We start from the raw sequence: 24,802 nt of genomic DNA, 5'->3' as shown, positions 1-24,802 counted from the left end.
GATGTGTGAGGTCGTAGCGAGGACTCTCCTCTTCAGACCAGGGCAGGGAACCCAGCACACCAGAGGGATATGGAACCTGCATAACTGCTTCAGTGTTTTTTGTTATTATTGTTGTTTTTTTATCAAAATAAAGCATTGTTTGCTTTGATTCTCATTCAGAATTTTCTTGATGATACATTCCATCCTTTTAATTATAGAAAATTCTTATATTTAAATGAGGCAAGGACATGTTCACAGGAAAATGGAGTTCCCTTGTACCTATGAACCTTCTTGTGTCCATTAAGGAGACATGGCAAGACAAGGATTTCCTCAGCACACTCCACAGACATCCACTGTTAACTCTTCCCTCTTCCAATGTCCTAGTTCAACATGTCAGTTCTGGCACTCCAAAAGTAAGTAATAGTTCTTCTAAGTGATCTAGGGTTAACAGAAAAATTTCTCTGCTCAGGACGTTATCCCTATAGTGGAAGTCTAGGCTGAGAGACCCTGAAATCCAGCTTAATAAAGTTTCTCTCTATTGTCTTATTCATTCCGCTGCAGTAGAGATTTTTAAAAAGTTCTGGAACCTACCCAGTATGCCCTTTAGGTCTCGGGTCATTTTTTCCAAATCCAGCAGTGCCTGTGGCACTGGAGTCTCAGGGAAGGAGTAATTAAATCAACTCAACGTGATATTCGTGATCAAGTTGTTTAACACAGCCTGGTCATAGGTACCACTCCCAGAAAAGAGAGACAAAAGATGCAGAGATCTGAGAATATCTTTGGGGAGGCCAATGGCTCCATCACTTGATGTTGGATCTTTCTTTTGTAAAAGGGGTAAAAAAGAAAAAATAAAATTTGTATAAAATAAAAGAAGATCTGGCTTCTCTTTGGCTTTAGGCAGAGCTCTTAAAATCTATATAGGAAGGAAACTCAGACTTCCTGTCCTGCAATGGTTACTCTTGTGATTGCGTTCCAAGTCTCCCTTTCCAAAATTATTGTTTAAAGAGATACTAATCCATTAGGGTAACACTGTTGAGGTAAGAAACTTATGTAGTGCTGGTGGAAATATAAATTAGGAGCAATTAAAATTTTTCTCAGTTCATGCTCTCTTATACGTCTAGCATAAGAAAATAAAAAATATACAGAATGTTTTAGTATGAATATATGTTAATACCAGCATCGTTTATAATCGAATATTATGGAAAACAACTAAATTTCCCAAAGATTGAGATGGTTAAGTAAGTAATGAAACACCCTCAATATAATTTTATAGCTGTTAAAATGTTTGTGTTTATTTTTTTGTATGGAGAAGTTGTTTTGTTATGATACTGATTGCTGAAACTGGGTTATAATTGTATATTAAGTTATAATACTTTAAAATGCACACACACACGCAAAATTCTATAGCACACAAATTTTCACATTGCTTTTTATTGTACAAGCATCTTATGGCCATTTGTCTCTCCTTTCCTGGCTTGTGTGATTTCCACATTTCCTCAGATAATATTATTAATTTTTGTACTAGAATTATTAAAGAACAGCTATTTCATGTCACTTCCTTCTCTGTTCCTCTTTGAGGTTCCTGGACCCAGGACCCTGGACCAGCTGGCTGTCCTACAATGCAACTCAATTCACCCAAATTCTGACACTGTTTACCTGGAGACAGCATCAGATTCCACAGGTTGAGGGTTCAGTCCTACCAGACTGTTCCCCCCCACAACTTCAGATGCCAATCCCAAGCCCAGGTTGTCACTTGCACTTCTGACCGACAGGCTATAGATCAGAGGTTCCCACGACCTCCTCCTTGGGTTCAGTTTAATTTGCTACAGCATCTCAAAGAACTCAGAAAAATGTTTTACTTTTAAGATTACCAGCTTATTATAGAAGAATATAACTCTGAAACAACCAGACGGTAGAGGTGCCTAGGGCAAGGTATGGGGAACCGGCACAGATCCATGCACTCTCCAGGCACACTACTGTCCCAGCACCTCCACATGTTCACCCAGAAGCTCCCCAGATGCTGTACTGTTGGGGTTTTCTGGAGGCTTTCTCTCGGGGGCATGATCAATCATTAACTCCGTCTCCAGCCCCTCTCCCCACTCTGGAGGATGAAGGATGGGGCTCAAATTTCCAAACTTCTAGTCAAGACTTGGTCTTTCTGGTAACCCGCTCCCATCCTGGAGTCATCCGGGGGCCCACCAGAGTCACCCGTTGGGACAAAAGATGCTCCTAGTGCTCTCACCACTTAGGTTTTTACAAGGGTTTTAGGAGCTCTGTGTCGGAACCAGGGGCTGACATCAATATATATATTTCTTATTATTTCACAGTTCCCAACTCATGTTTACTCCTATTCCACGAGCTTTCAGTGTCCACAAAACATAACTTTTTTCTTTAAACAATTAAACTCTTTATAGAGGTACTGGATCATGTTCTCAGCCTAGTTTTTATCCATTGTCAGAGACAGAAATACCCTAAGTAATCTTAGAAATATGTGTGTGAATGAGATGTTATTTTGCTGAACCTACAAAAGGAATAATATTCCAGTGTTCCCTGTTTGTACTACAGATGTGGCTAAAGTGACAAGTGTGGAATCCTCACTGAGCCTTGACACGAGGGAAAACGTCTCTCTGAATGATTATTTGAGGGGAGGAGAAGGTAGAGCATTAACACAAGAAGAACTGAAAGTCAGAGTAGGAACTGTGGGCTGGGGAAACAGACACTCACATTGCTGTGAAAACGTAAAATGGTACAGTCACCATGAGAAATTTTTCAAGTGAAAAGACACACAAGTGAAAATTCATCACAAGTGAAAATGCACACAGAAAATACACTTTTGAAAATTTAACTTACATGTGAGCCTACATATATGAAAACTGTAGTTTATGCAGGTTTAATAATTGGAGCGCTGCTTGTAAGAATGCAGGGAAATCCTGAATGCGTGTTAGTAGAAGACGGGTTATTTAACCTAGGCTGCAGCCACACATACTGTGACCTAATTTGAAGCTGTGGGAAATGATGACACGTCTAATGTACTGATTTGGAACCACATGCATGTGAAGAAAAAGATAAATACTTAGAAATGCATATATGTATTTCAGATTGCATATTAACATAGTATAGACCTATATATTTATATACGTATATAGGTAGGTGTGTGTATTTTCAGCATCTGCCTATTTGTATATGAAAGTAACTTCTCTGCAAGGATACACACCAAAATTAAAGCTCTGTTCTCTCTGAAGTGAACTACTGTGTGTCTGAGCACTTGGAAGGAAAGTTTGCTGACCCCTTTTACCTTTTGAACGGTTATGCTATGTATGTGTTACATACTTAAATATGTAATAATGCTGATAACTAAAATGTGGGCCTCCTTTGAGGAGAACTTTACATTTCCCATTTGCTCAAGTTCCTCATGAATCTAACTACTGTAGGGGAGCAGAATTTGCTACCCCAAAATGTTTCTCTTTGGCTTGATCAATTTTAATAGCAAAAGACTTTGACCTTCCCCATAACTGCCTAAAAGAATTTTAGATGGAAGGCTTGTTCCGGGAGGGAGCTCTCACCATGGAAACTACAGTGTGATATGAATGAGGTGGGATAGACAGCGGGGAGCCCGGCAAGGCCCATTTGCTCACAGTCCTCTCTGTATCCCAAAGTCTCTGCCAGGTACGGCAAACAATTATTTACCAAACATTTGCTTTTCCATCTCCACGTGAATTGCCCCTGGAAATCCCAAACCCCCACCGCTAACATCCCCTGTGTCTTCAGCTTGAGCTGGTAATTAAGGTGGTGGCTTCAGCCATTTTGGTGAGTTACTCAGTTTTCCTAGGTTTCTCCCATGCATACGTGTTATTAAACTTTGTTTTCTTTTCCTCCTTTTTTCTGTCTTATGCCAATTTAACTCTTAGAACAGCCAGAAGAACCTAGAAGAATAGAGGGAAAATTCTTCCCCCCCCCATCCTATGTAGGGATTCAACTTCTAATAGCCCCTTCTTTCCAGATTTTGAGCCTCTGGTCACAGTTTATCCATGTGTGCATATGCCTGAGGAGCATAGCATTTGTAGTCAGATACTCATGAACAGGCATTACAGATTACGGACGCTTCCCCATCTGCGGCCTCTGGGAGCAGTCAAGCCCACCCAGGCTTAATACAGCAGAGAAGGGTGCAAACATGTGCTGTATCGACAGTCAGTATCTGGAGACAGTAATGTGAAATGGAAAAAACATATTACGAAATATAGATAGGTCTCTGGCCACAGTTCCTGACACAGGGCTCCTGGAACACTGGTAAATTCCTAAGTGCCAAGAGCAATAGAAGCTTCTTTTGTTCTAACTAGGCGACTCTGGGTGGGCTCCTGTGTGGCTTTTGGATGCAGGCTGGACACCAGAAAGACCAGGCTGTGATTAGAAGCTTGGGATTTCCATCCCCCCTTTCTCCTCCAACTTCTCTAGAGAGAGAGGAGGGGCTGGAAGTGGAGTTAATAGTCGGTCATGCTTATGTGAGGGAGCCTCCATGAAATCCCAATACTATGGGCTTTGGGGTGCCTCCAGGTTGATGAACACATCTGTCTACAGTGGGGGTGATCCATCCCGACTCCACAGGGACAAATGCTCTCATGTTCGGGACCCTCCCCCACCTCACCCTGTGTGTCTCTTCATTAGGCTGTTCATCTGTATCGTTCATCATATCCTTCAATAAACTGGTAAACATATATAAATGTTTCCCTGAGTTCTGTGAGCTGCTCTAGAAAATTAATCGAACCTGAGGAGGAAGTCGTGGTAACCTCTGATTTGTAGCTAAATTGGACAGAAAATGTGGGTAACCTGGGGACCTACTGCTTGCCATTGGCATCTGAAGTAGGGAGCAATGTCATGGGACTGAGCCCTCAACCAGTGGGATCTGATGCTATCTCCAGCTACAGAGTGTCAGAATTAGGTTAAATTGTAGAACGCCCAGCTGGTGTCCATGGAATTGCTTGGTGTGGGGAAAACCCACATAGATTTGGTGAAGTGAGGTGTTCCGTGTGAAAATTAAGATGAGACACCGGGTAAAGGAGAACTGTAAGCTTTTTTCCTAACACGAAGGCGTTGCTTTTTGTTTTCTTTTCAAAGAACTCCTGCAATCAATGATCTTGAGAAAGAACCTGCATTCACTCTTCTCTTTTCTACAAGAAGTCATTAGAGGTTAAAAAGGTCAGCTCTGAAGGAAGCTTGTCTGACCTGGTAACATGGCTTCAGCACTTAGTAAATGTAATAACTTCGTAGAAGTTATGTAATCTCTTCTGACCTCAGAATCTTCAGCTCTAAAATAGAAATATAATAGTAAGCACCTCCAGTGTTGCAAGTGAACTGAACATTAGAGAGGGGATACTGCACATGCTACATACACGAATATAAAAATGATTAGATTATGAGCCCAATGTAGCCAAGAATACAGAAACTTCTCAGGAATGAAGTGTCTTCCAAGAGATAAAAGAGATGTAGCTCCTCTCAAAGCTCTCTCTGTTGGCAAATGCAAAATGAAAATGCGTAATGCGAGAGGCATTGGCTGCCACTGACACTGCCGGGAGAGGCAATCCAGCTCATCTGGTCTGTGGACCCTCACTGGGCCACTTAGGAAGGAGTCTTGGGCGGGGAACACTTCCTCACCAAGAGGTAAGGAGTCTGCACAGCCTGTGCTGGACTTGTCACCTCTTGTGGGACTATCTTTTCGCATTCCAGACTCAATGTGTTCTCCTTCGTTCTGCTTAAGCTTGGACATCACATGGCAGCTGGCCAACTCTGCTGCTATACTTGTCCCTTGCAGAGGGGGTCAGGTTCTTTCTTCTACAGTATGAGAAGGGTGTGTGCAGGCCAGCTGCGCTGCTTCAGCTGCCAGGAGGAGCCCACTGGCCATGGGGAACCAATGCCTACCACTGAAGCTGATCTTGCTCTGTCTCTTCTCTATGTGAGTAAAGCATTGTTCCACCCAGTGCTTGGCTGCGTTGTGTTTTCCTTGGAGACTCCAATACTAAGACGCAGTGGCAGAAGTGTTTGGGTTTCTGCCTCTGGTGACAGGCAACACATGCCGCTTGCGTGGCAGACACCATCCACTCAAGATAGACTCTCATCATCTCTGACACCGTCATCACCTGCTGTACAGCAACCTGTTTATACATAGGGCTTACAGCATCTTTCAGTAAAAATATATATAAAAACTCAAGCCTCAATAAGATATATGTGTGCACAACCAGATACTATGGAGTTTTCACTCAAAACTCAATGTTAGGTAGACCACAATTTATCTGACAGAGGGCATAGTCAGTGCCTAGTTAGCCCTGAAGATCATCTCTGCCTCTACCTTCCTGTCATCCCAGCCATCTCTTTTCCTGCAGTCCATTCTGTTTCTGCCCTTTCATATACAGATGGCAAATGAGCACACAGAAAGATGCTCAACATCCTTGCCATCAGGGAAATGCAAATTAGAAATAACAATCAGATACAAGTACAGGCCTATTAGAACGGCCAAAACCCAGAACACTAACAACTGCAAATGCTGAGGCGGACAGGGAGCAACAGGAAACTTCATCCATCGCTGTTGGGAATGCAAGACAGTGCGGCCACTTTGGAGGAGAGTTTGGAAGTGTCTTACAAAGCTAGACATTCTTGCCCTAAGATCCAGCAATTTCACTCCTTGGTACATACTTGAATGAATTGAAAACACATATCCACACAAAACCTATAGTTGAATGTTTATGTCAGCTTTATTCATTATTGGAAAAGATGGCAAATAAACAAGATGCCCTCCAAGAGGTAAATGGATAAACAAACTGTTGTCTATTCAAACAATGGAATATTATTCAGCAATAGAAAAGAAATGAATTATCAAGCCAAGAAAAAAACATGGATGAATCTTAAATGCACATTTCTTAGTAAAAGAAGCCAATTGGAAAAGGCTGCACACTGTATGATTCCAATTATGTGCCATTTTGGAGAAGACAAAACCAAGGAGATGGTAAAAACTTCAGTAGTTACCAGGACTTGGGCAGAGGGAGGGAGGAATGAATAGGAGGAGCACAGAGGAATTTTAGAACAGAGAAATTATGGTGTATGATACTGTAACAGTGGATAGATGTCCTTATACATTCTTCAAAGCCCATTAAAGATAAAACACACAGAGTGAACCCTAATATAAGCTGTTTACTTTATATTGTATCAGCGTTGGCTCATCAAATATAACCAATGTATCTCACAAATGCAAGATATTGATGACAAGGGAAAGTGTGTGTGAACTGGGGTATGAGGGAGGATATTGGGACTTGTGCTGTCTGCTGTATATATATATATATATATATATATATATATATATATATATATATATTGCTGGGGAAGATTGGCCCTGGGCTAACATGTATTGCTAATGCTCCTCTTTTTGCTTGAGGAAGACTGCTGCTGAGCTAACATCTGTGCCAATCTTCCTATATTTTGTATGTGGGACACCACCACAGCATGGCTTCATCAGTGGTACATAGGTCTGCATCCGGGATCAACCCTGGGACACCCGGGCCACCAAACTGGAACATACAGACTTAACCACTATGCCACTGAGCCAGCCCCATGCTGAATTTTTCTGTAAACTTAAAATTATTCTAAAAAGTAAAGTCTATTAATAAGAAAATTAAATCCTAGAACAGGGAGTTATTTGTGTACTGATGGCTTTCTCCTTGCTAGAACCTAAGTTTGGTTTGGGTGTTTCCCATCTCATGGACTCAGGTGACATGACCTTTTCTTCTTACCTGAGAACACTGGGGAAGGAATTGAATGCAATCCTGTCACTGCTCAAAGTGTAGCTTAGTGATGGGCTGGATTGCAACCCTGACCCAGAAAGTTCCCTTGGGGCTTCTGGAAGGAAAGCCCTGTCTAGTGAAAAGGGGTATGACAGGGCATATTTTCTCTCACTGTCTTTGGACATTTGGGACCAAGAATCGAATAGTCTTGTGACAATGGACAGAACACTCTCACTATGAGAGAAAATGAAAATCTACCACTCCTGGAGTAGTCATGAGGTTGTTGATAGAGCCCTTTCATCCTTGAGCCACAGGGGCTCTTGACACTCTGTTGTGGGAGCTAATGAACTCTGTATTGTTTTCTTAAATTAAGGTAAAATTCACGTCACGTAAAATTCACTGTGAAAAGGTGAATCACCCCCAATTCAGTGGGGTTTAGGACATTCCCAGTGCTGTGCAATCATCACTGCTGTCTGGACCACAAGATTTCATCATCCTAAAGGAAACCCCATACAAATTAAGCAGTCGCTCCCCATTCCACCCTACGCCCAGCCTCTGGCAATCAGGAAGGGACATTCTATCTATTGATCTGCCTTTTCTGGACTTTTCGTATGTATAGAAACATAAAGATTTCTCCTTTTGTGTCTGCCTTCTTTCACTAGCATAATGTTTTTAAAGATTATACACACATCAGCAGTTCACTTCTTTCCATGGCTGATTCATATCCCATTGAATGGATGTCCCCATTTTTGTTTCTCCCTTCATCAGTTGATGGACCTTGCACCTTGGACTATTACGCACAGGGCTGATGTGAATATTCCTAGACAAATTGTTGGTTGTATACCTGTGTTCGACTTTAGGGGGTAAATATCTAGGAGTGGAAGTGCCAGGTCATCAGGTTATTCTATGTTTAACTATTTTAAACAAACTTCAAATTCAGGTTGAAATTTGCTCCACAAAATTGAGTTTCAGCACCAAAAGTAACAGCCATATTTTCTGTACTATTGGTAGAAAAACCCAAAAACAATTGCTTTGGTAGGTTTTCTAGGTTTTGCTTGTAAAGCAAGATGAGACAGTAGATATAGTCATGGAGAAAGACAGAGAGAATAGACAAATCAGGTGCTGGTATCCATGACGTCTGACTCTGTCTTACCCTGAAACAGAGCTGTTCAGCATCCCCACGACAAGCTTATGAAGACATAGGCTCAGCACAGGAATGTGAATAGCAGCAAGCAGACAAAAGTTTCTGCAGTAACCCCTCAGTGCTTCCTCAAGGGCCCCTTCTAATCATGAAGTTTTCCTCTGTATGAGCCATCCTTCTTTGTCCCTTTGTATGCCCTGCAACTTCTTGCAGGAGACTGAGTATTTGGAATAGGATGATGTGACAATTGAGGATGTCAGGTTCTCCCCATCCCGAGCGTTTCTTGTTTCTGCTTATTACAATAGTCCTTGTTAGTTTCTTTAGTGAATTTTCTGATCCACTCCTGTGAGTTCTGTATTCTTTGTCATGTGTGGTCCCTGAAGTCTTTGTCCGATTAGCCCAAGGTCAGCTAGGGTTTCTGAGTCTACCGGGTCTTCAGATGTCCTCCTTGGGAAAGAGGGTGAGTGAATTCTCTATGTGAGAGGGAGAGCAATCATATCCTTTGGTGAAAAGAAAGAGAGTGTGGTGCCAGCATCCACTTCTGCTTCCACTCTGGCACACAGAAGACTATGTCTCCTAGACCTCTTGGTTTTGGAAAGGATGTGCGGCACCTTCCGACCAATGGCATCACTTTTAAGCCAAAGAATAAAAGATGAGGTGTAAGACCCTAGGTGCTCTTTCTGTCCTTTGGTGGCAACTGAAGAAGGCATCAGTTTCAGATGGTGTACCAATAAGATCGTGGGGCCTCCATCAGCCTTGCCCCACGTGACTTAGGAAGCAGGGGTCCCTTCACCTCAACTATCAATGTATGATGTAAATCTGAGGAGAAATACATCTTTAGTCATGAATTTCTCAATTGTTGCATTTATTACCAGAGCATTACCTAAGTTATCCTGGAGATTACAATGACCTACCCTCTCAGATTGTCTAACAGATCATTCTTCCAGAACAGCATTTGCCGAATCTCATGCTGCTGTGTTCAGCATTAATGTCTCCTGATTGCTGCTAGTCACAGATGGGGCCCTGGAAAGAGACTGTGAGGGGGAGGATTCCATGTGGAAGGTTTAGGGAAGCGTTCTGGGGAGATATCCCTATGGGAAGTTAGCAAGGCGGGGATAGTTGAAGGAGAAGCTGAAGCACAAGACAGTTGCCACTGAGTCTCTGCCAACCCTCAAGGATCCATTCAGCTGGGACGGCCCTTTGGTGTTGTCCCAAATTGAGACCAGGCTTCTTATTCCCTTATCAGCCAGACATGGGCCTCTGGCTGTCCCTCGAGAGGGCTGTGTCCTAAGGTTAGGTGGTTCCCTATGCTGTGGGCATGTCCTGTGAGGGAAAGAGCTGTGAGCTGTCCTCAGCCAAAGTTCCCAGAAGCAGTGCGGTGGATGCATTGGCCTTGAGCATGACCCTGGGCTGAGTCTCAATGTTTCCATGGCACTTCTCCTTCACCATCATCTTCCTTCCCAACCCAGTTAATAATCTCACAAACTGAGAAGTCCTTGGGATGACATGCGTAGAGCTTCTGCCTTTCCCTATGATTGGATGAGAGAACTGATTGGTGAAGACCAGAATCTCTCTCTCCAGAATCCAGACCCCTTACCCAGGGGCTTTGGTAGATCTCCAGAAGTGTTCCAACCTTAGCCGCAAATGCTGAAGTTGTTCCTAAAACAGTGGCCCCAGTTTTGCTCTAGTCTGGTGGTTGTAGTTAGAGAGAGTTCAATTCCCTAAGGAGAGTCAGAGTGGTCTCCAAGGTCTTGTGGTCACTGGGACAGGCAGTGTACACATCAAAACCTAAGGGCAGGTTGAGGAGTCAAGAAGGGTTCTCATTGGTCTCCTCAATGGTGAAGGAAAGGCCAGTACATCTTGGTACCTCTTCCAGAGCCACCAAAACCGAGGGGGCAGCAGTCGGGTGAATGGGCCAATCATGTCATTCAGGGAGAAATCCTAAGGCGAGCCAAGAGAAAGGCAGTGTTTGAGAGTCAGGTTTCCCATTCAGAGACCCTCCTGTCTTGGCAATTGGAGGTGGTATGAATATGCTTCCCAAGGTTCTGGAATACTCTGGCATGAATCCCTCACTGTGATGAGACAGATCACCAAGAGAGGCTTGCGGGGCACTGTGAGTGGGGTGAGGTGGCATTTAGCTGGATGGTATGGCTGTCAATGGGACAGATTTTTTGTTAGCTCCTGTAAATGGAAGATACATCAATGAATGGACCACGTGGCAAGAGATTCTTGAGGGACGTGAGTGAGGAGTACAGTCCCATGTCTTACACCACTTTGGAAAGACTGAGTTCACTCCTAATGTGATCTTGTTTTCACTTACACTGGAAGACGTGATGCAAGCACCCATCCCCACCTTACACCTGCAACATCTTAAACAGAACCCTCCCTTCCAGTTCCTCAAATATTTTGACGATTTCTCTCTGACACGATATGCACCTGAGGGATTTCAAGAGATTCACATTGTTATTTTCTCTTCCCTTTAGTTAGCTCTTAGGAAGTCAGTTTTCGTAACTCATACTTTCCTTCAAAAATAAACCTGTCATCCAGATTTTCTAACTGCTTTACTCACAGACTTCAGCAAACAATTTCCAATTTGGAAACCCAAAGATGGGATAAATTGTCCCTCCTCTGCCACAGCTGTACCCATGTGACTTACTGAATGTTGCTACCTGCCGGGTCGGCTCTCAGGAGCATCCCAGTCCTGGAGGAGACACTGTGGAACACCCATGCCTTCATCCTGGCCCTGGACTAGCCCTGGGACCTGCCACGACTCTTTCTCCCTGGAGGGACAGCACAGCCTTCGCCACCTTCCTCTGGCAAGTCTCTTTCCTGGGTGGCTGTGCTGCATCAGCAAGGGCCTGGGCTGCCGGGAACCAGGATTTATCCTCAGCTTCTGGCTGTCCTGAGATGGCCTCCCTGGCAGAGTCCAGCCTGCCGAGTGTCTGAGTGACACTTGCAGCCATCAGGAAGGAGGGGATAACTCAGAAGTGACAAGCGATTCATCTGGTCCTTGCTTACATGGTGTTTCCTGGGGATGAAGCTCAAAAGGCCGGGAGGTCACCCTTTAGCTGTTGGTTCTCAGGCGGGTTCTCCGGTTGAGCCAGACCAGTGTCTGTTGGACACCCACACGGGGAGCATTTCCAGATTATACTTGGTGAAGCTGTGTCCATGCACATCCACAGGACGTTAGTTTGGTGGCATTGCCCGCAGAACCCTCAACTCACACCTTTCTTAGGCCTCATCTTTCCAACTTCCCAACAGGAAAGGTTCACACCTCGATGACAGAACCACAGCACAAGACTGTGGAAAAGACCCCAGTCACCCCAGGGGCTACATGCTTCATGGGCTCGGGCCCAGCTACCACTTTAGGAAAAGCCAGTAAAATTACACCAGAGTGTGTAAACTGGTGATTGTCCAAGTCCATGGACCTGAGAACCACACAGGCCCAGAGGTCACCCTGGGCAGCAAGGAACACTGTGGGGTCATTCCTGGTCAGGATGATGGTCTGTTATCCTGGAAAACCAGAGCTCCCCTGGGATCCATCAGGTCCAGCCTGGAAGGAGTGGCCACGATGGACCTGACAGAAAGGCTAGGGGCATCTAGGGAATTTCTGCCCTAAGAGAGAATTGCATGCGGAAGTGCAGGGATGCTGAAAATCCTAGTTCACAGGGAGCACCAGCTTCGTGGAGGGAGACCCGGCTGTGGCGCTAAAAGCTGCCTCCCCAATCTTTCCCCTTGGAGAAAAATAAGCAGGAAGAGGGAATCAGAGTCATGGACCCGAATCCCAGGAGGACCAAGCCCAGGTCAAAGGTGAACAGGGAGACCCTAGAGGGGCCCAGAGAGGGAGAGTCCTGCCTGCCCTTAGTCCCTTTGCACAGGGCCTTCCTCTAGCCTTGCCCTCTCCACGTGCACATTTTGAGGTTTTACAGGATTTTCCCCACTTACAGTGGATGCAATTCCAGGGGCTGCATCAGAAAACAAGTTCCTCATTTGGGCAAGAGGAACTGGGAAAATGTTCCCTCGTCCTCCAAGTGCAGAAAGGCAGCCACGGTCCTGGGCAGGAATTGTGCTAGGCACAGGCCAGGGCAGCTTTTTGGCTGTTGAGGAAGTTTAGGTCTGAGCTAACATCTGCAGCCAATCCTCCTATTTTTGCTGAGGAAGACTGGCCCTGAGCTAACATCCGTGCCCATCTTCCTCTACTTTATATGCAGGACACCTGCCACAGCATGGCTGGACAAGGGATGCTTAGGTCCGCACTCAGGATCTGTACCAGCGTACCTCAGGCGGCCAAAGGGGACCATGGGAACTGAACCGCTGCACCACTGGGCTGGCCCCAAGCGAGTGCTACTTTTAAAGACACCCCTGTTTCCGTGGCTGTTGTTCTGCCAAAGTCCCTCCAACGTGTCAGCCCCAGGAGATCGGAGGGGCCGCTTCTGCTCCAGGACCAGGTGAACCACACTGCAATGATCCTGTCCTCTGAGTGAGGGTGACACGGGACTGTCCTTCAGCAGCCAGGGACGGCACTGGCACTTCTCTCTTCACCACGTGCCCTGAGCTGAGGACTCTGCGAGGTTTCTGAATTCAAGGAGGAATGTGAGATTCTGGATCTCATTTTCATGAGCACAGAGAGCGAAAGAACCACATGTCCACTCCCAGGCTGAGAAAAAAACAGAAATTTAATAGAATACCCAAACTTAGCATTTATCATTGACAACAAAAACATGGCCCCTCCAAAGAGGGAAATAGGCGCTGGGGAAAATGTGTGAGGGAGATGGGGGGATCGTCCACTCCCTTGTTGCCTTCAGGGACCCCAGGAAATGGATCACAAAGTTTTCATTCACATCAGCATCTGAGAGGTGGCCCCATGCACCTGAGTGTCCCTGCTGTGTCCCTGCTGTAGTTCAGCTGGTCTCAGGAGCGTCATCTGCCACCACCACTGGGCTCTTTTTTGGGGGCCTGGTGTCTGGATAGAGAGAGGAATTTCCTAGGGGGCCTCCCCCAGAAACACAGCATACTCTTCCCCCTCCCCGCACCCACTGTACCCTGTGCCCCAGCCCCTGTGCTGAGTGCTCAGTCAGCCAACAGCACCCCATGTCCCTGACACAGGGGCTGATATTTAGTGTCACCCACTTCACAGAGGAACAAACCAGTCCCAGAAATGCGAGGGGAATCGCCCGTGACAGGACTGCTCAGCAGTGGAGCTGGGGCCCCAGCACCACAGGTGTCCGACTCCCCTGGCTCAGACTTGGCCTGAATCTGTACTGAGCCCCTGGATTCAGCCACTGCCAGTCCAGACACTCACTCAGCCCTGGGCGGGAAGATGAGTGGCTCTTCTTGTCTTTGAAGAAGAGTCGAATCTTTCTGGTCCACTGGTATCTTGGCTCCAGCTGACAGGACAGGCTGTAGCTACAGGACAGAGTGGAGTTGTTGGCTCCCAGGAGCCACGCCTGAGCTGTGCCTCCCAGAGCCTCCCAGCAGCTGGAGTCCCAGGGCCCCAGGGGTCGCCATGCAGCCAAATCAGAGGCTGACCATGGAGCCACGGCCATGGACACTGGAGCTGGTCTGCAGAGAGAGTCTGCCCTGCCCTCACCCAACTGCTGCCCCGCCTCACCTCACCTCCTCGCTCAGGCGCTCCACGGCCTGGAACCAGGCCCCAAAATGCTCATCGGGATGCACGGTGTACAGATTTGCAGCCTTCTGGACCATCTCGATGTCCTTGATGAATTTGAATTCCTGGGACAGAGGAAGGACAGGATGGAGACATGGCCTGGGTGGGGGACCCTGCAGGGCTCTTGGAGGGGGTAAGGAGGGGGACAAGGAGCCAGTGTGGGGCCTTTGCCAACTTGGGAACTCTCCTTCCCTCCAATTCCAGTCAGGACGTGCCTGTTCTCACAGTTGGCCCGAAATAGATCCTCTACCAGGAAGGGGTCATTGATGCCAGCCCTTCCCCCACCCGCCAAAGCCATAGGATCCCCGGCTCTGTATATCAAACTCTGCAAATAAATGTCCGACCCCAGGGATCGAGCTAGAGGGCTTGTTATGAAAGGGGGGCTCTCTCATTCCCACACACCCACACTCACCACAGTGAGGCCACAGTTCCTTACCTCATTCCGACAGCTGAGCACATTGCCCTGGAAGGCAGACAGCCAAAGTCCATCAGAAACAGCCCCCTTAGCCCAGAACTAGCCCCCATCCCACCCCTTCCAGTGTTGCACTGCTGCCAGTGGGCAGGCCCTTCCAGAGACCAGACTTGGACCTGGGCCAGGCTCTGGGCTCCAGACCTTGGGGCAGAGGAGCTGAGACCTTGTAATCTAACCCTCTCTGATGACACAAGGGGAGACTGAGGCCTCAGGCAGGAAGGGACAGCTCAGCCACTGATGTGCTTCCTGACTGGGAGGGGCTCAACTTCTCTTCCCTCATGAGCAGGGCCAGAGGGAGAGGCTGAGTCCAGCTCAGACACCACCTCCTGCGGCCACACAGCCAGGCAGCTCTGAGCCTCAGCAGCCCAGGAAGCCTGCATGGCGGCCTAGGCAGAGCCTCCCATCACTCGTTGCTGAGATGGGCCTGATGCCCTGGCTTCCACAGGAGGCTGGGAGGCTCTGCAGAGGACCTTTCCAAGTGTGAGAGCTCAGGGCTCAGGCAGGACTCTCTCCTCCCAAACCCTCAGAAGCCTGATCCCAGGGCCCCACCTCCAGGCTCACCCACCTCCACATAATAATCCATCTCATCATGCAGCAGCTCCAGGTAACTGAAGATCATCTCAAGGGAGGGGATGACACCCTGCTCCATCAAGGTGGGGATGGTGATGAGTTCCAGCACTGAGGTGCCCCCATGAACCCTCCCCTGAAACCCCTTACCCCAGCCACCTGCCCACCCCAGGCTCCCACGTACAGTAGCCTAGGACCCTCAGGAGCCCCCACCACACACAATGCCCTCCTCCCCTCCCCTCCAGGAACACCAAACTCCCCCAGTCACATCCCAGGGCTGGGTGTAGGCCAATCCCAGGGGGTGTGGCCCCTGCCCCTCCCCACCCCAAAACCATCCTGCTCCCAGCCCTTCCAGGCCTCCTCCTGCTCACTGCCACTGCAGGCACTTCAGGCTCGGCAGCCACAGCAGATGCGCTGGAGGAGGAAGGCCCCTCTCCTGGGGCAGGCCTCTAGCTGGGAGGGGGAGCTCCCTCTCCTCTGACTCCTGGGCACCTCCCCCCCAGGCACCCTCACCTGCTGCCGCCGCCTCTCCCAGGCTCCATGGCAGCCCCTCTGTGCAGTGGCCAACACGGAGGTCGCCTCCTGTCAGTGCCGAGGACAGGGTCAGAAAGGCCCTGCTCCCTTCCACATGTCCCTCAAGGCCCCTGACCTCAGACCCTGGCCATCTGGCTCCAGTCCCCTGCTGCCTATGCTGTTCCCACCTCCAGGGTGCTCTGATTCTAGACCAGTCCTGGCTCCAGGACTCACTCTTGTCTGACCTTGGGCCTGCTCAGGCCTCCCTGAGACTCTTTCCTCATCAGGAAAGAGTGAGGAGAACTCCACCTGCCTCCAGGGCTCTCCTGAGGACTCCCTGTCATCTGACTGTCATCACTGCTCCCCCCTCAGCTCTCGAGGAAGAGCCAGCACAAATCTCCTCCCGTTCCTGTCCTCCCTTGGATGGTATCACCCCGCCGTGAGGCCTGCACCACGTCATCTCCCTCCATTTCCCAGAGGAGGAGACCGAGGCCCACAGAGGGGCAGAGACTTGCTCAAGGACCCACTGAGGAGAGGCCACTCTCTGTCCCAGCCAGAGTCCCTGTCCCCACTGCCTTCACCCCTCACCCTGCCCCACCACTGACCACCGTCCTGACCTCTGCACTCCCAGAGTGTGTCCCAACAATAGCCAAACTGAGACATGGAGGGAGAGGGCAGAGGGTGTTGGTGGTGGCCGTGTGGCATCTCCTTCCTGCCCCACCGACAGGGGTCTCTGAACCCCAGGATGGCCTTACCATAGCCTCACTTCCTAGGATGCCCTCAGGATGTTCCCGGCCCCCTCGCACACCCCTCCTCCCAGATCTCCAGCCCCAGGTTACCTTCAGGAACAGCCTCTTGCTCACATGCTGCTGTCCCCTGCACCACTTCTTAAAGGTGTAGGATCTCTCCCTGGGGGAGTGGGGAAAGAAAGAAAGAAAGAAAGAAAGATTATGGGGTGGTTGAAGGACAAATCCCATTTGTTTTAGATCCCAGAAGACCCAAACAGCCTGGGGCCTGGATGAGGGATTTCACTGGGCTGCTCTGAGCCCCGAGGTCCCCATGGGACTGGGGAGGGGCCTCTCCTGTTGTCACCTGGGGCCTCCATTCCCATATCTACCACACAGATCTGTTTTGAACACTCTTGGTTCCAGTTGGATGGAGATTTCTGTTGCTGCAAAGGAAACACTTGAGAATCTCCAACTGGGCTCAAGTCAGGATCTGATATTGAAGGAAATGAGTTCCTGGGCAGAACCACTGGCCTAAGGGCCCTGAGAGGCTCAGGGACCCAGGAACCAGATCAGTCCATGTCCCAGGCATTCACTGTCTCCCAGGTGGTCTCAGCTGACTGCGGGAGCCATGGCCACCCAATGCCGGGTGCAGGGTCCACCTCCCCCTCGTGGTGCTTGGATGGAGAGCAGCCTACCCACCTGGACACTTGTAACCAGGTGACTTTGAGATGCTTAATGGCAGGGCTCTGCAGAGCAGAAACGATCGTGTGGAAGGATGAGAAATTTCTGAGGCCTAGGCACCCCTAGGGAAGGGAAGAGATTGAGTTGTGAGTGGGGGCTGGAGCTCTCCAGCTCTGGATTCTGTCCCCTCATGGACTTCTCCTGTCCTGGATGAGACAGATGCCCAGGAAACCCAGGGAGGGCACACCTGGGACCTGAGGAGTAACACTGCCAGGCACAAGGATTTTTAGCTGAACACAAGGAAGGAGCACAGGAAGGAAGTGAGCTTGCCACCACCAGGACCTCAAGTCAAGGTCAGTGTGGCCCTGGCAGGAGTGTCTAGGGCCAGTGCAGGGACTCAGACCGCAGACTTCAATATCGACAGCTGAGAAACAAGAGGCAATTCCCATGACTCCAGACAGGGCCTCCATGGGCCTCCCATGACTTACCTCGGCCACATGAATCCACAGCTCCACCATCCTGGCCCTGTCCTGCGCTGTCATGCCCAGGGCCCCAAGGCACGTAGCTATGACACTGTTGGCCAAGGTGTTCGTGTGTGCCACAGTGTCACAGATGGTGGGTGCCAGGTACTTGTGGTCCCTGCGGTCTCGCTGGGACCAGATGGAGCCCAGGCAGTGGGCAGGCACCAATTTCTTGAACAGCTCCTGAGGAAGATTCAGAGTGTTGCCAGCACTGCCTCACCCCAGCTCGGCATCCATGGTCCTCCACAGTCCCAGGTGGGTTGAGGACAGAGCGGGAGCTCAGGAAACAGAGGATGTGATCTCTGAGGTGTGTGGGATTCCCTGTGTTTTGTCTGTGTCCACTGAAGGTGTCAGCACAAGATGAGCCGGGACACAGTGCTGTGCAGAAGGGAGGGCATTTGCTCCCAGCCCCATCTCACTTCCTCCAAGCTCCAGAACACAGCCCTCACAGGCCACCCCAAGGGACATCTTCCACCCATCGCAGTCCCCCTCGGGTCCCACTCCCCATTCCCATGCACATTACCCCGAGGCAGGGAGAAGCACCGGCTTTATGTGATTGTCTCCACTGGAGTCAGTACACATCCATGCCTGATGTGTGCTGAGGATTTGAAGGCCCCCTGTGCACACGCGTGATCGGCCCAAGGACCTGGCAGCACTTCCGTGAGCTCCCTCCTGCACCAAAGGGCCAGACCCTGCCCAACTTCCTCTCTTTTCCACCTCATTCATCGGCACAGCCACCCCGTGCAGCAGGTGCCCTTAGTGTCCGGCTCTGCTGTGCACGTGGGGACAGCGAGAGCTTGGGGTTAAGAAAGTGCCCAAGTCGCAGTGTTGGTAACGGGGGAGCAGGAATGTGGACCCAGATCATCAGATTTTGGATCAGGGAATGGCAGGTGTGGGGCAGCTCACAGCACAGGAAGGCAGGGCCCCCCTGCCCTGCAAGCCCCGCTGCTCACCACCTCCATCCTTGTCAGCTGCTCTGCCACCAGCCGGGGAGGGAAGTCCAAGATGTTCAGCTTCTCCTCCCGCAGCTGGTTTTTGGTGGTCACAGCCCAGAGTCCAGTGGGCTCTAGTTCAGGAGCTGGCACTGGGGCTGAAGCTAATGGTGCCCCTTCCTCCAGCCCTGTAGGGTCCGATGCAGGTGACGCTGGCTCCAGCTCTGCCACGGGTTGTGGGGCTGGAGCTGGAGATGGCTCTAGCCCAGGGGCTGGTTCTGGCTCTGGCTCTGGCTCTGGATGTGGCAGGAGCTTTGGAGCTGGCTCTGCAGCAGGATAAGGAGAAAGTTTCACCCACACACCTGACAGTGTCTGTGCCTTTCCAAAGACAGGAAGGACTCCACTGCCTTTAAGGGAACTCTAGCCCATGAACCTCAACACAGACAATCTTCTCAGACTCCAGTCCCCTCACCTTTCTGTTTGGCCTCAATGGCCTTCAGGTGCTCCAGGTGTCCTGGAAGAAGGTAGGCATGGCCCTCCACATGTGAGCCACCAAAGCTGACGTGCAGAGTGGCCAGCTGCAGGGTCCAGCATGGAAACTGTAGGGGCTCCCTGCAATCCTGCCCTTGGCCCAGCCAGGTTCCCAGCAGGAAATAGATAGCACTGCGGGGAGGCAGATGGGCCAGAGAGTCAGTGGCCCGGCCTTTCCTTAAACACTGCCCGCCCAAGGCACTCTTGTTAGCATCTGGGCCCCTGTGCCATCCCCTCCCCCTCCAGAGGAGGGGCCCATCCCAGCCCTGAGCCCCCGCTGGCTGTCCTGGCAGTGGCAGGCCTGCTCATCCAGCAGGCTGAACACAGAGTCTGTGAGAGTCTCTTGTTCCCACTGACACTCTCCTCCCCAAGGGTCTGGACACAGCTCACCCCAGCCCTCCATGCAAATGGGCCACTGGAATGAAGACTCCAGCAGATCTGTGAGCAGCTTGCTCACGCACCTCCTACTATGGACCTGGTGGTGGCGCTCACAAGGGGTGGATGTGGAGAAAGGGAGGCAGAAGGAGCAGGGACTCTGCTGGGATTGGGTCTCTAGGAGGCAACTCAGCCCAGCCTCCCTTCCGGTTCTCAGGGGGCCTGGGACCCATGCATAGCTCTCTTTGAGTCCAGTCCTGCTGGAGTGGAAGCCACCAGAACTCAGCCCTCCCATGGGAATCACAAGATGGGTGAGATGCAGGGTTCTCCCAGGCCTGACCTGGCCACAGCCTCCATCCTCTCCCCCCACCCTGTTTGCTAGAGACAGGAGGCCCTCCGTCTGCACCCAAAGACCACTCACTTTGGGAGGTGGTGCTGTCTTCCAGCATCCTGCACACAATGGGCCAAGCTGCCTCCATGTGTCAAAAAGGGGATGAGGGCATCGGCCAGGATGGAGGGTAGATGGGACCTGTGAATGATGTCAAGAGGGACTCTCTGACTCTCAGAATAGAGGGGAGGCCCAGGGAGGCTGTCTGCTTCATTTATTGAGTGACACTTAGTGTGTCCAGATGGCCTGCACACAGTACGTTCTTCATAGACATTGTTAAATGAACTCCAACCAGAACCACCTCAGGTGTCTGAGTGGGCCTGTGGCCCCTCTGTGGCCCTAGAGATCCCTAAATGGCTACACCAAGGACAAACACCAGGACCAGATGGATGGCATCTCAAACTCCTTGACAGGGTGCTCTCCAGGGGCTTTTCCAAACTCAAAAAGCCACAAGCCAGTGAAGGGAGAGGAAGACTACTTTTCATGGGAGACAGAGAAATAATCAACACCAGCAACCACAGCATGACCCAGCGCCCTCTCTGTAGAGCCGGGCACCAGGGCAGAACCTGGAGGGCTGATCCCATTCATCCCTGGGAGAAGCCTAGCAAGTTCATCCTCTGCCACTCCACATTTCAGAGGAGCCAACTCAGGCTCAGAGAGATGTGGTGACATTCCCAAGGCAAGACACACAGCTGGCAGTGGGCAGAGTCACCACTGTGCTGAGGAGGAGGTGGACAGTCACCTGGGAAACAGCTGGTCCAGCACCTGGTGGGCTGTGCTGGAGCCTGAGGAGCTGCAGAGGGAGGTGATGACACTGCAGAGGACTCTGCTGGGGAAGGCTGGCAGCACAGACTCTGAGAGCCTCTGCATCATGCCTGCCTGGAGGGCACGCATCCTGCAGGCCTCAGTTACAGACAGAGTGGACTCATCTTCACTCTGGGTGGGATGAGGAGGACACAGGGTCAGGACCACCACTTCAAACCACCAGGATTATCAAGGTCTGCAGCTGACCCAGGAACTCCTAGCCCCTCCCACACATCTGCAACAGGAGACACATGAGCTCCCACACTCAGCAAGGTTCTTGGCTTTCAAAGTACAATCTGACTTTGGGCATGCGAAGGATTCCACACTGAGCTCCCTCGAGGCCATTTGCTCGCTGAGGGACAACAGAGCTCCCTCTGTGCAGAGCACCAGCCCAGTGAACCCTCAACAGACACTCCCTCTCCACAGAGGAGAACAGAGGCTTAGGCATGCCAAGTGGCTTCTCTAGGTCCTGTGGGTCAGAGCTGAGAACCACCCAAAGTGAGGGCCGAGGGCCAGCCCCTCTAACTGCCTGAGGCTTCAGTGGGCCCTGACCTGGAGGGAAATGTTATGCAGCCACCCCACCCCTCCCAGGTCTGGAAACAGTGTACAAGGCAGTGACACACTCTGAGAATCCCTTTGACTTCCAAAAACACGCTGATGGTTTTTTCTCTTACATTAAAGGGAGTTTGGAGACCCTCGTTGTCGAGGTTCCATTTTCCAAAAAAGGCAAAATTCAAAGATACTCAGGGCCTATTGGGAAGTGACAACGACAACAACGTTTTCTCTAATCTTCCTAGGGAAATGCAAAGACTGCCCTCCTACCCTCCTATGCAGCTGGTGGGGAGGAGCGGAAGTCCTGATTCCTTTGGGACTGTGGGACACTCATGGGGGACAGCCCTGTTAGGATCCCAGGAGAACGGCAGTTTGAGGTTGGATTCTGGGCCTGCCCTGGTCATCTCAGGGGCCTGGGTGGGAAGACCCCTCCATGCCCACTCTCACCTCAGAGCAGCCCTGGTTATTGATGATGGTGTGGTGCAGCTGGTCCCTGTCCAGGGAGATGGAGTACCCGAAGCCATCCATCAGCTCTTCAACACCTCCTGTGTGCTGCTCTGCAAAGACAGTGCTCAAGAGCTGGGCAGGGAGGTTTCAGGGGCCTGCCTCGGCTTGGCCACAGGGGGAAACCCCAGCACAGATCAGGTACCCAGCAGCATCTGCATAGACCTCCAGCCAGGGAGGGAATGAGATGACACCTGGAGGGCTCAGGACTGACATATACGTAGAGGAGCTTGGTCCCCAGCACCCACTCTCCTATCATGTTAGCCACCACCTAGGCTGGGAACACGACGCACTGTCAGGCTTCCAACACCGAGCAAACGGCTCCTGCCCAGGGTGGGTCCCCGCTCTGCCCCGCCGTCCCTCACTCCTTCCCCCCCGACACACAAGGAGGCTCAAAGGGGTGTGCGGGTGGCACCCAGTTGTGGCCTAACCCTGTTGGCCTGCCCTGTGTTACCTGAGGGCTCCTCCTGACAAATGGACAGAGGCGGTGCAGGTGAGGGCCAAGCCAGTGTCTATAGTGACTGAAAAGTCTCTTTTTCTTGGCTTTCCTGAAGACACAGCCTCCACAACTTGGGAGACAACAGGAAAACATGCTGTTCTCTTGAATGTCTCCACTCAAGTGAGCTCCGTAGGACACTATGTCTAGAATGTGGGCGCCTGGAGACCAGTGTGCTAAGTTCTGTTGGGGTTTGTCTCCAAGGAAGTGAGGTCACTACCTCTGGGTTCCCTCACCTTGGCCCCTTCTTCAATCATACCCACCGAAAATCCCTCTGGGATCTTGGCTGCTCACCCTCCTTGCCCATGTCACCTCCAGAACTGTACACAAATAGCCAGCACAGATCCCAACACAGGACCTTATGATGAAAGCAGGGTTCAAGCTTGAGGACATGCAGCTGAGTTCCGACCTCTTTTTTCCTACAAGCTCTGTGTCCTGGAAACGCCATTGTGCCTCCCAGGGGCTCCTCAATCACCCAACCTGCACGATGGGGACGAGGCCAGAAATATCTCCCTCGGGACATCGTCAGGTGTAGAACAGACAATAGCGACAACACCTGTGGTCTGGTTACCATGTGTCTGATGCACACACTTAGAGATGAAAGAATGACAAGAAGGGGTGGGATGTAGTGTGGAGTAGCCCTCAAAACAGGCCTGGGTTCCAGCTCTGCACCTTTAAGAGGTGGAAATTAGGGGAAATTCAGATATTTCCATTCACTGGCATGAAACCTTGTATCGTCTCCTGTTTGACTTAGAATCAGACCCAAGTGCCTCGTGTCGGCCTATGTGGTGGGCAGCCTCCACCACGGCTCCCGGTGCTCACTGTCTTCTGCTGCATGCATCCTTGTGGAACCACACAGTGGTTAGGAAGTGGCTTCTGAACAGCAGAATGCAGCCAAGGTGATGGGATGGCACACAACCAAGGGTTAAGAACAAAAAGCCTGGCCCTTCCTTCTTACTCATTTTCTTCAGCCCCCTCCCTCTTTCCCTCCTCATGTTTCCATCTCTCTCTCTCCCTGTATCATATATCTCTGGAACTAGGGGAGCAAGTGTGCATGTTTTCAGTTGCCCTATGTAGAGGCTCTATAGGAGAGAACGGAGGGAATGATCGGCCAAGGACAGGCAGGAGAACCTGAGTTTGAATTTGGATTCTGGGCCGGCCCTGGTCATCTCAGGGTTCTGGGTGGGAACACCCCTCTGTGCCCACTCTCACCTCAGAGCAGCCCTGGTCACTATTGTTGGCGGGCTGGAGCTGCGCCCGGTCCAGGGAGATGGAGTACCCGAAGCCATCTGCCAGCTCTTCAACCACCTCGTGCATGCATCTCTGCAAAGACAGTGCCCGAGAGCTGGGCAGGGAGGTCTCAGGGGCCTGCCTCGACTTGGCCACAGGAGGAAGCCCCAGCACAGATCATGTACACAGCAGCATCTACATAGACCTCCAGCCAGGGAGGGAATGAGATGACACCCGGAGGGCTCAGGACTAACTTATGGGCAGAGGAGCTTGGTCCCCAGCACTCACTCTCCCATCCTGCTAGCCACCACCTAGGCTGGGAACATGACACACTGCAGGGTTCTAAGGCCAAGCAAATGTCTCATGTTCACGGTGGGTCCCCGCTCCGCAGCGCTGTCCCTTACTCCACTCCCCCACGACACACAAGGAGGCTCAAAGTGGTGTGTGGGTGGCATCCAATTGTGGCGTAACCTGGTTGGCTTTCCCTGTGTTACCTGAGTGCTCCTCCTGCCAGTTGGACAGAGGCGGTGCAGGTGAGGGCCAAGCCAGTGTCTATAGTGACTGAAAAGTCTCTTTTTCTTGACTTTCCTGAAGCCGGAGCCTCCACAATTCGGGAGACAACAGGAGAACATCCTCTTGTCTTCAGTGTCGCCACTCAAGTGGGCTCAATAGGATGCTATGTCTAGAATGTGGGCGCCTGGAGACCAGTGTGCTAAGTTCTGTTGGGGTCTGTCTCCAAGGAAGTGAGGTCACTTCCTCAAGTTTCCCTTACCTGGGCCCCTTCCTTCAATCACACCCACCAAAAACCTCTCTGGGATCTTGGCTGCAATGTAGGACTGCAACCTCTTGCCACTTGAGAAGTAGTGGTTCAACTCTATGATGATGTTGGTCTTGCTTTCTAAGTGTGTGTGTGTATGTATGTGTGTATGAGACTGTTTTCTGCATCTTGCCACG

The 24,802-nt window shown here is 50.5% G+C and overlaps 1 protein-coding gene across 1 annotated transcript in view; it reads right to left on the bottom strand.

Annotated features, from left to right (window-relative positions):
• Window positions 1–23,935, bottom strand: part of LOC123284116 (rho GTPase-activating protein 20-like) — a 122,072-nt gene extending 98,137 nt beyond the window's left edge. Inside the window, exons 1-8 of the mRNA XM_070489155.1 lie at window positions 23,831–23,935; window positions 19,441–19,546; window positions 19,020–19,156; window positions 18,004–18,219; window positions 16,107–16,175; window positions 15,592–15,666; window positions 14,991–15,017; window positions 14,498–14,619 (exon numbers count right to left, since the gene is read on the bottom strand). Of these exons, the coding sequence (XP_070345256.1) occupies window positions 14,498–14,619; window positions 14,991–15,017; window positions 15,592–15,666; window positions 16,107–16,175; window positions 18,004–18,219; window positions 19,020–19,156; window positions 19,441–19,546; window positions 23,831–23,935 (857 nt within the window). The remainder of the gene's footprint in view (window positions 1–14,497; window positions 14,620–14,990; window positions 15,018–15,591; window positions 15,667–16,106; window positions 16,176–18,003; window positions 18,220–19,019; window positions 19,157–19,440; window positions 19,547–23,830) is intronic.
• Between the last annotated feature and the right edge of the window lie 867 nt (window positions 23,936–24,802).

Source organism: Equus asinus, chromosome 19 (assembly GCF_041296235.1).
Source record: "Equus asinus isolate D_3611 breed Donkey chromosome 19, EquAss-T2T_v2, whole genome shotgun sequence".
Taxonomy (NCBI): domain Eukaryota; kingdom Metazoa; phylum Chordata; class Mammalia; order Perissodactyla; family Equidae; genus Equus; species Equus asinus.
The sequence above is the reverse complement of the archived record's forward strand: the minus strand, read 5'-3'. Positions and strand labels throughout refer to the sequence as shown.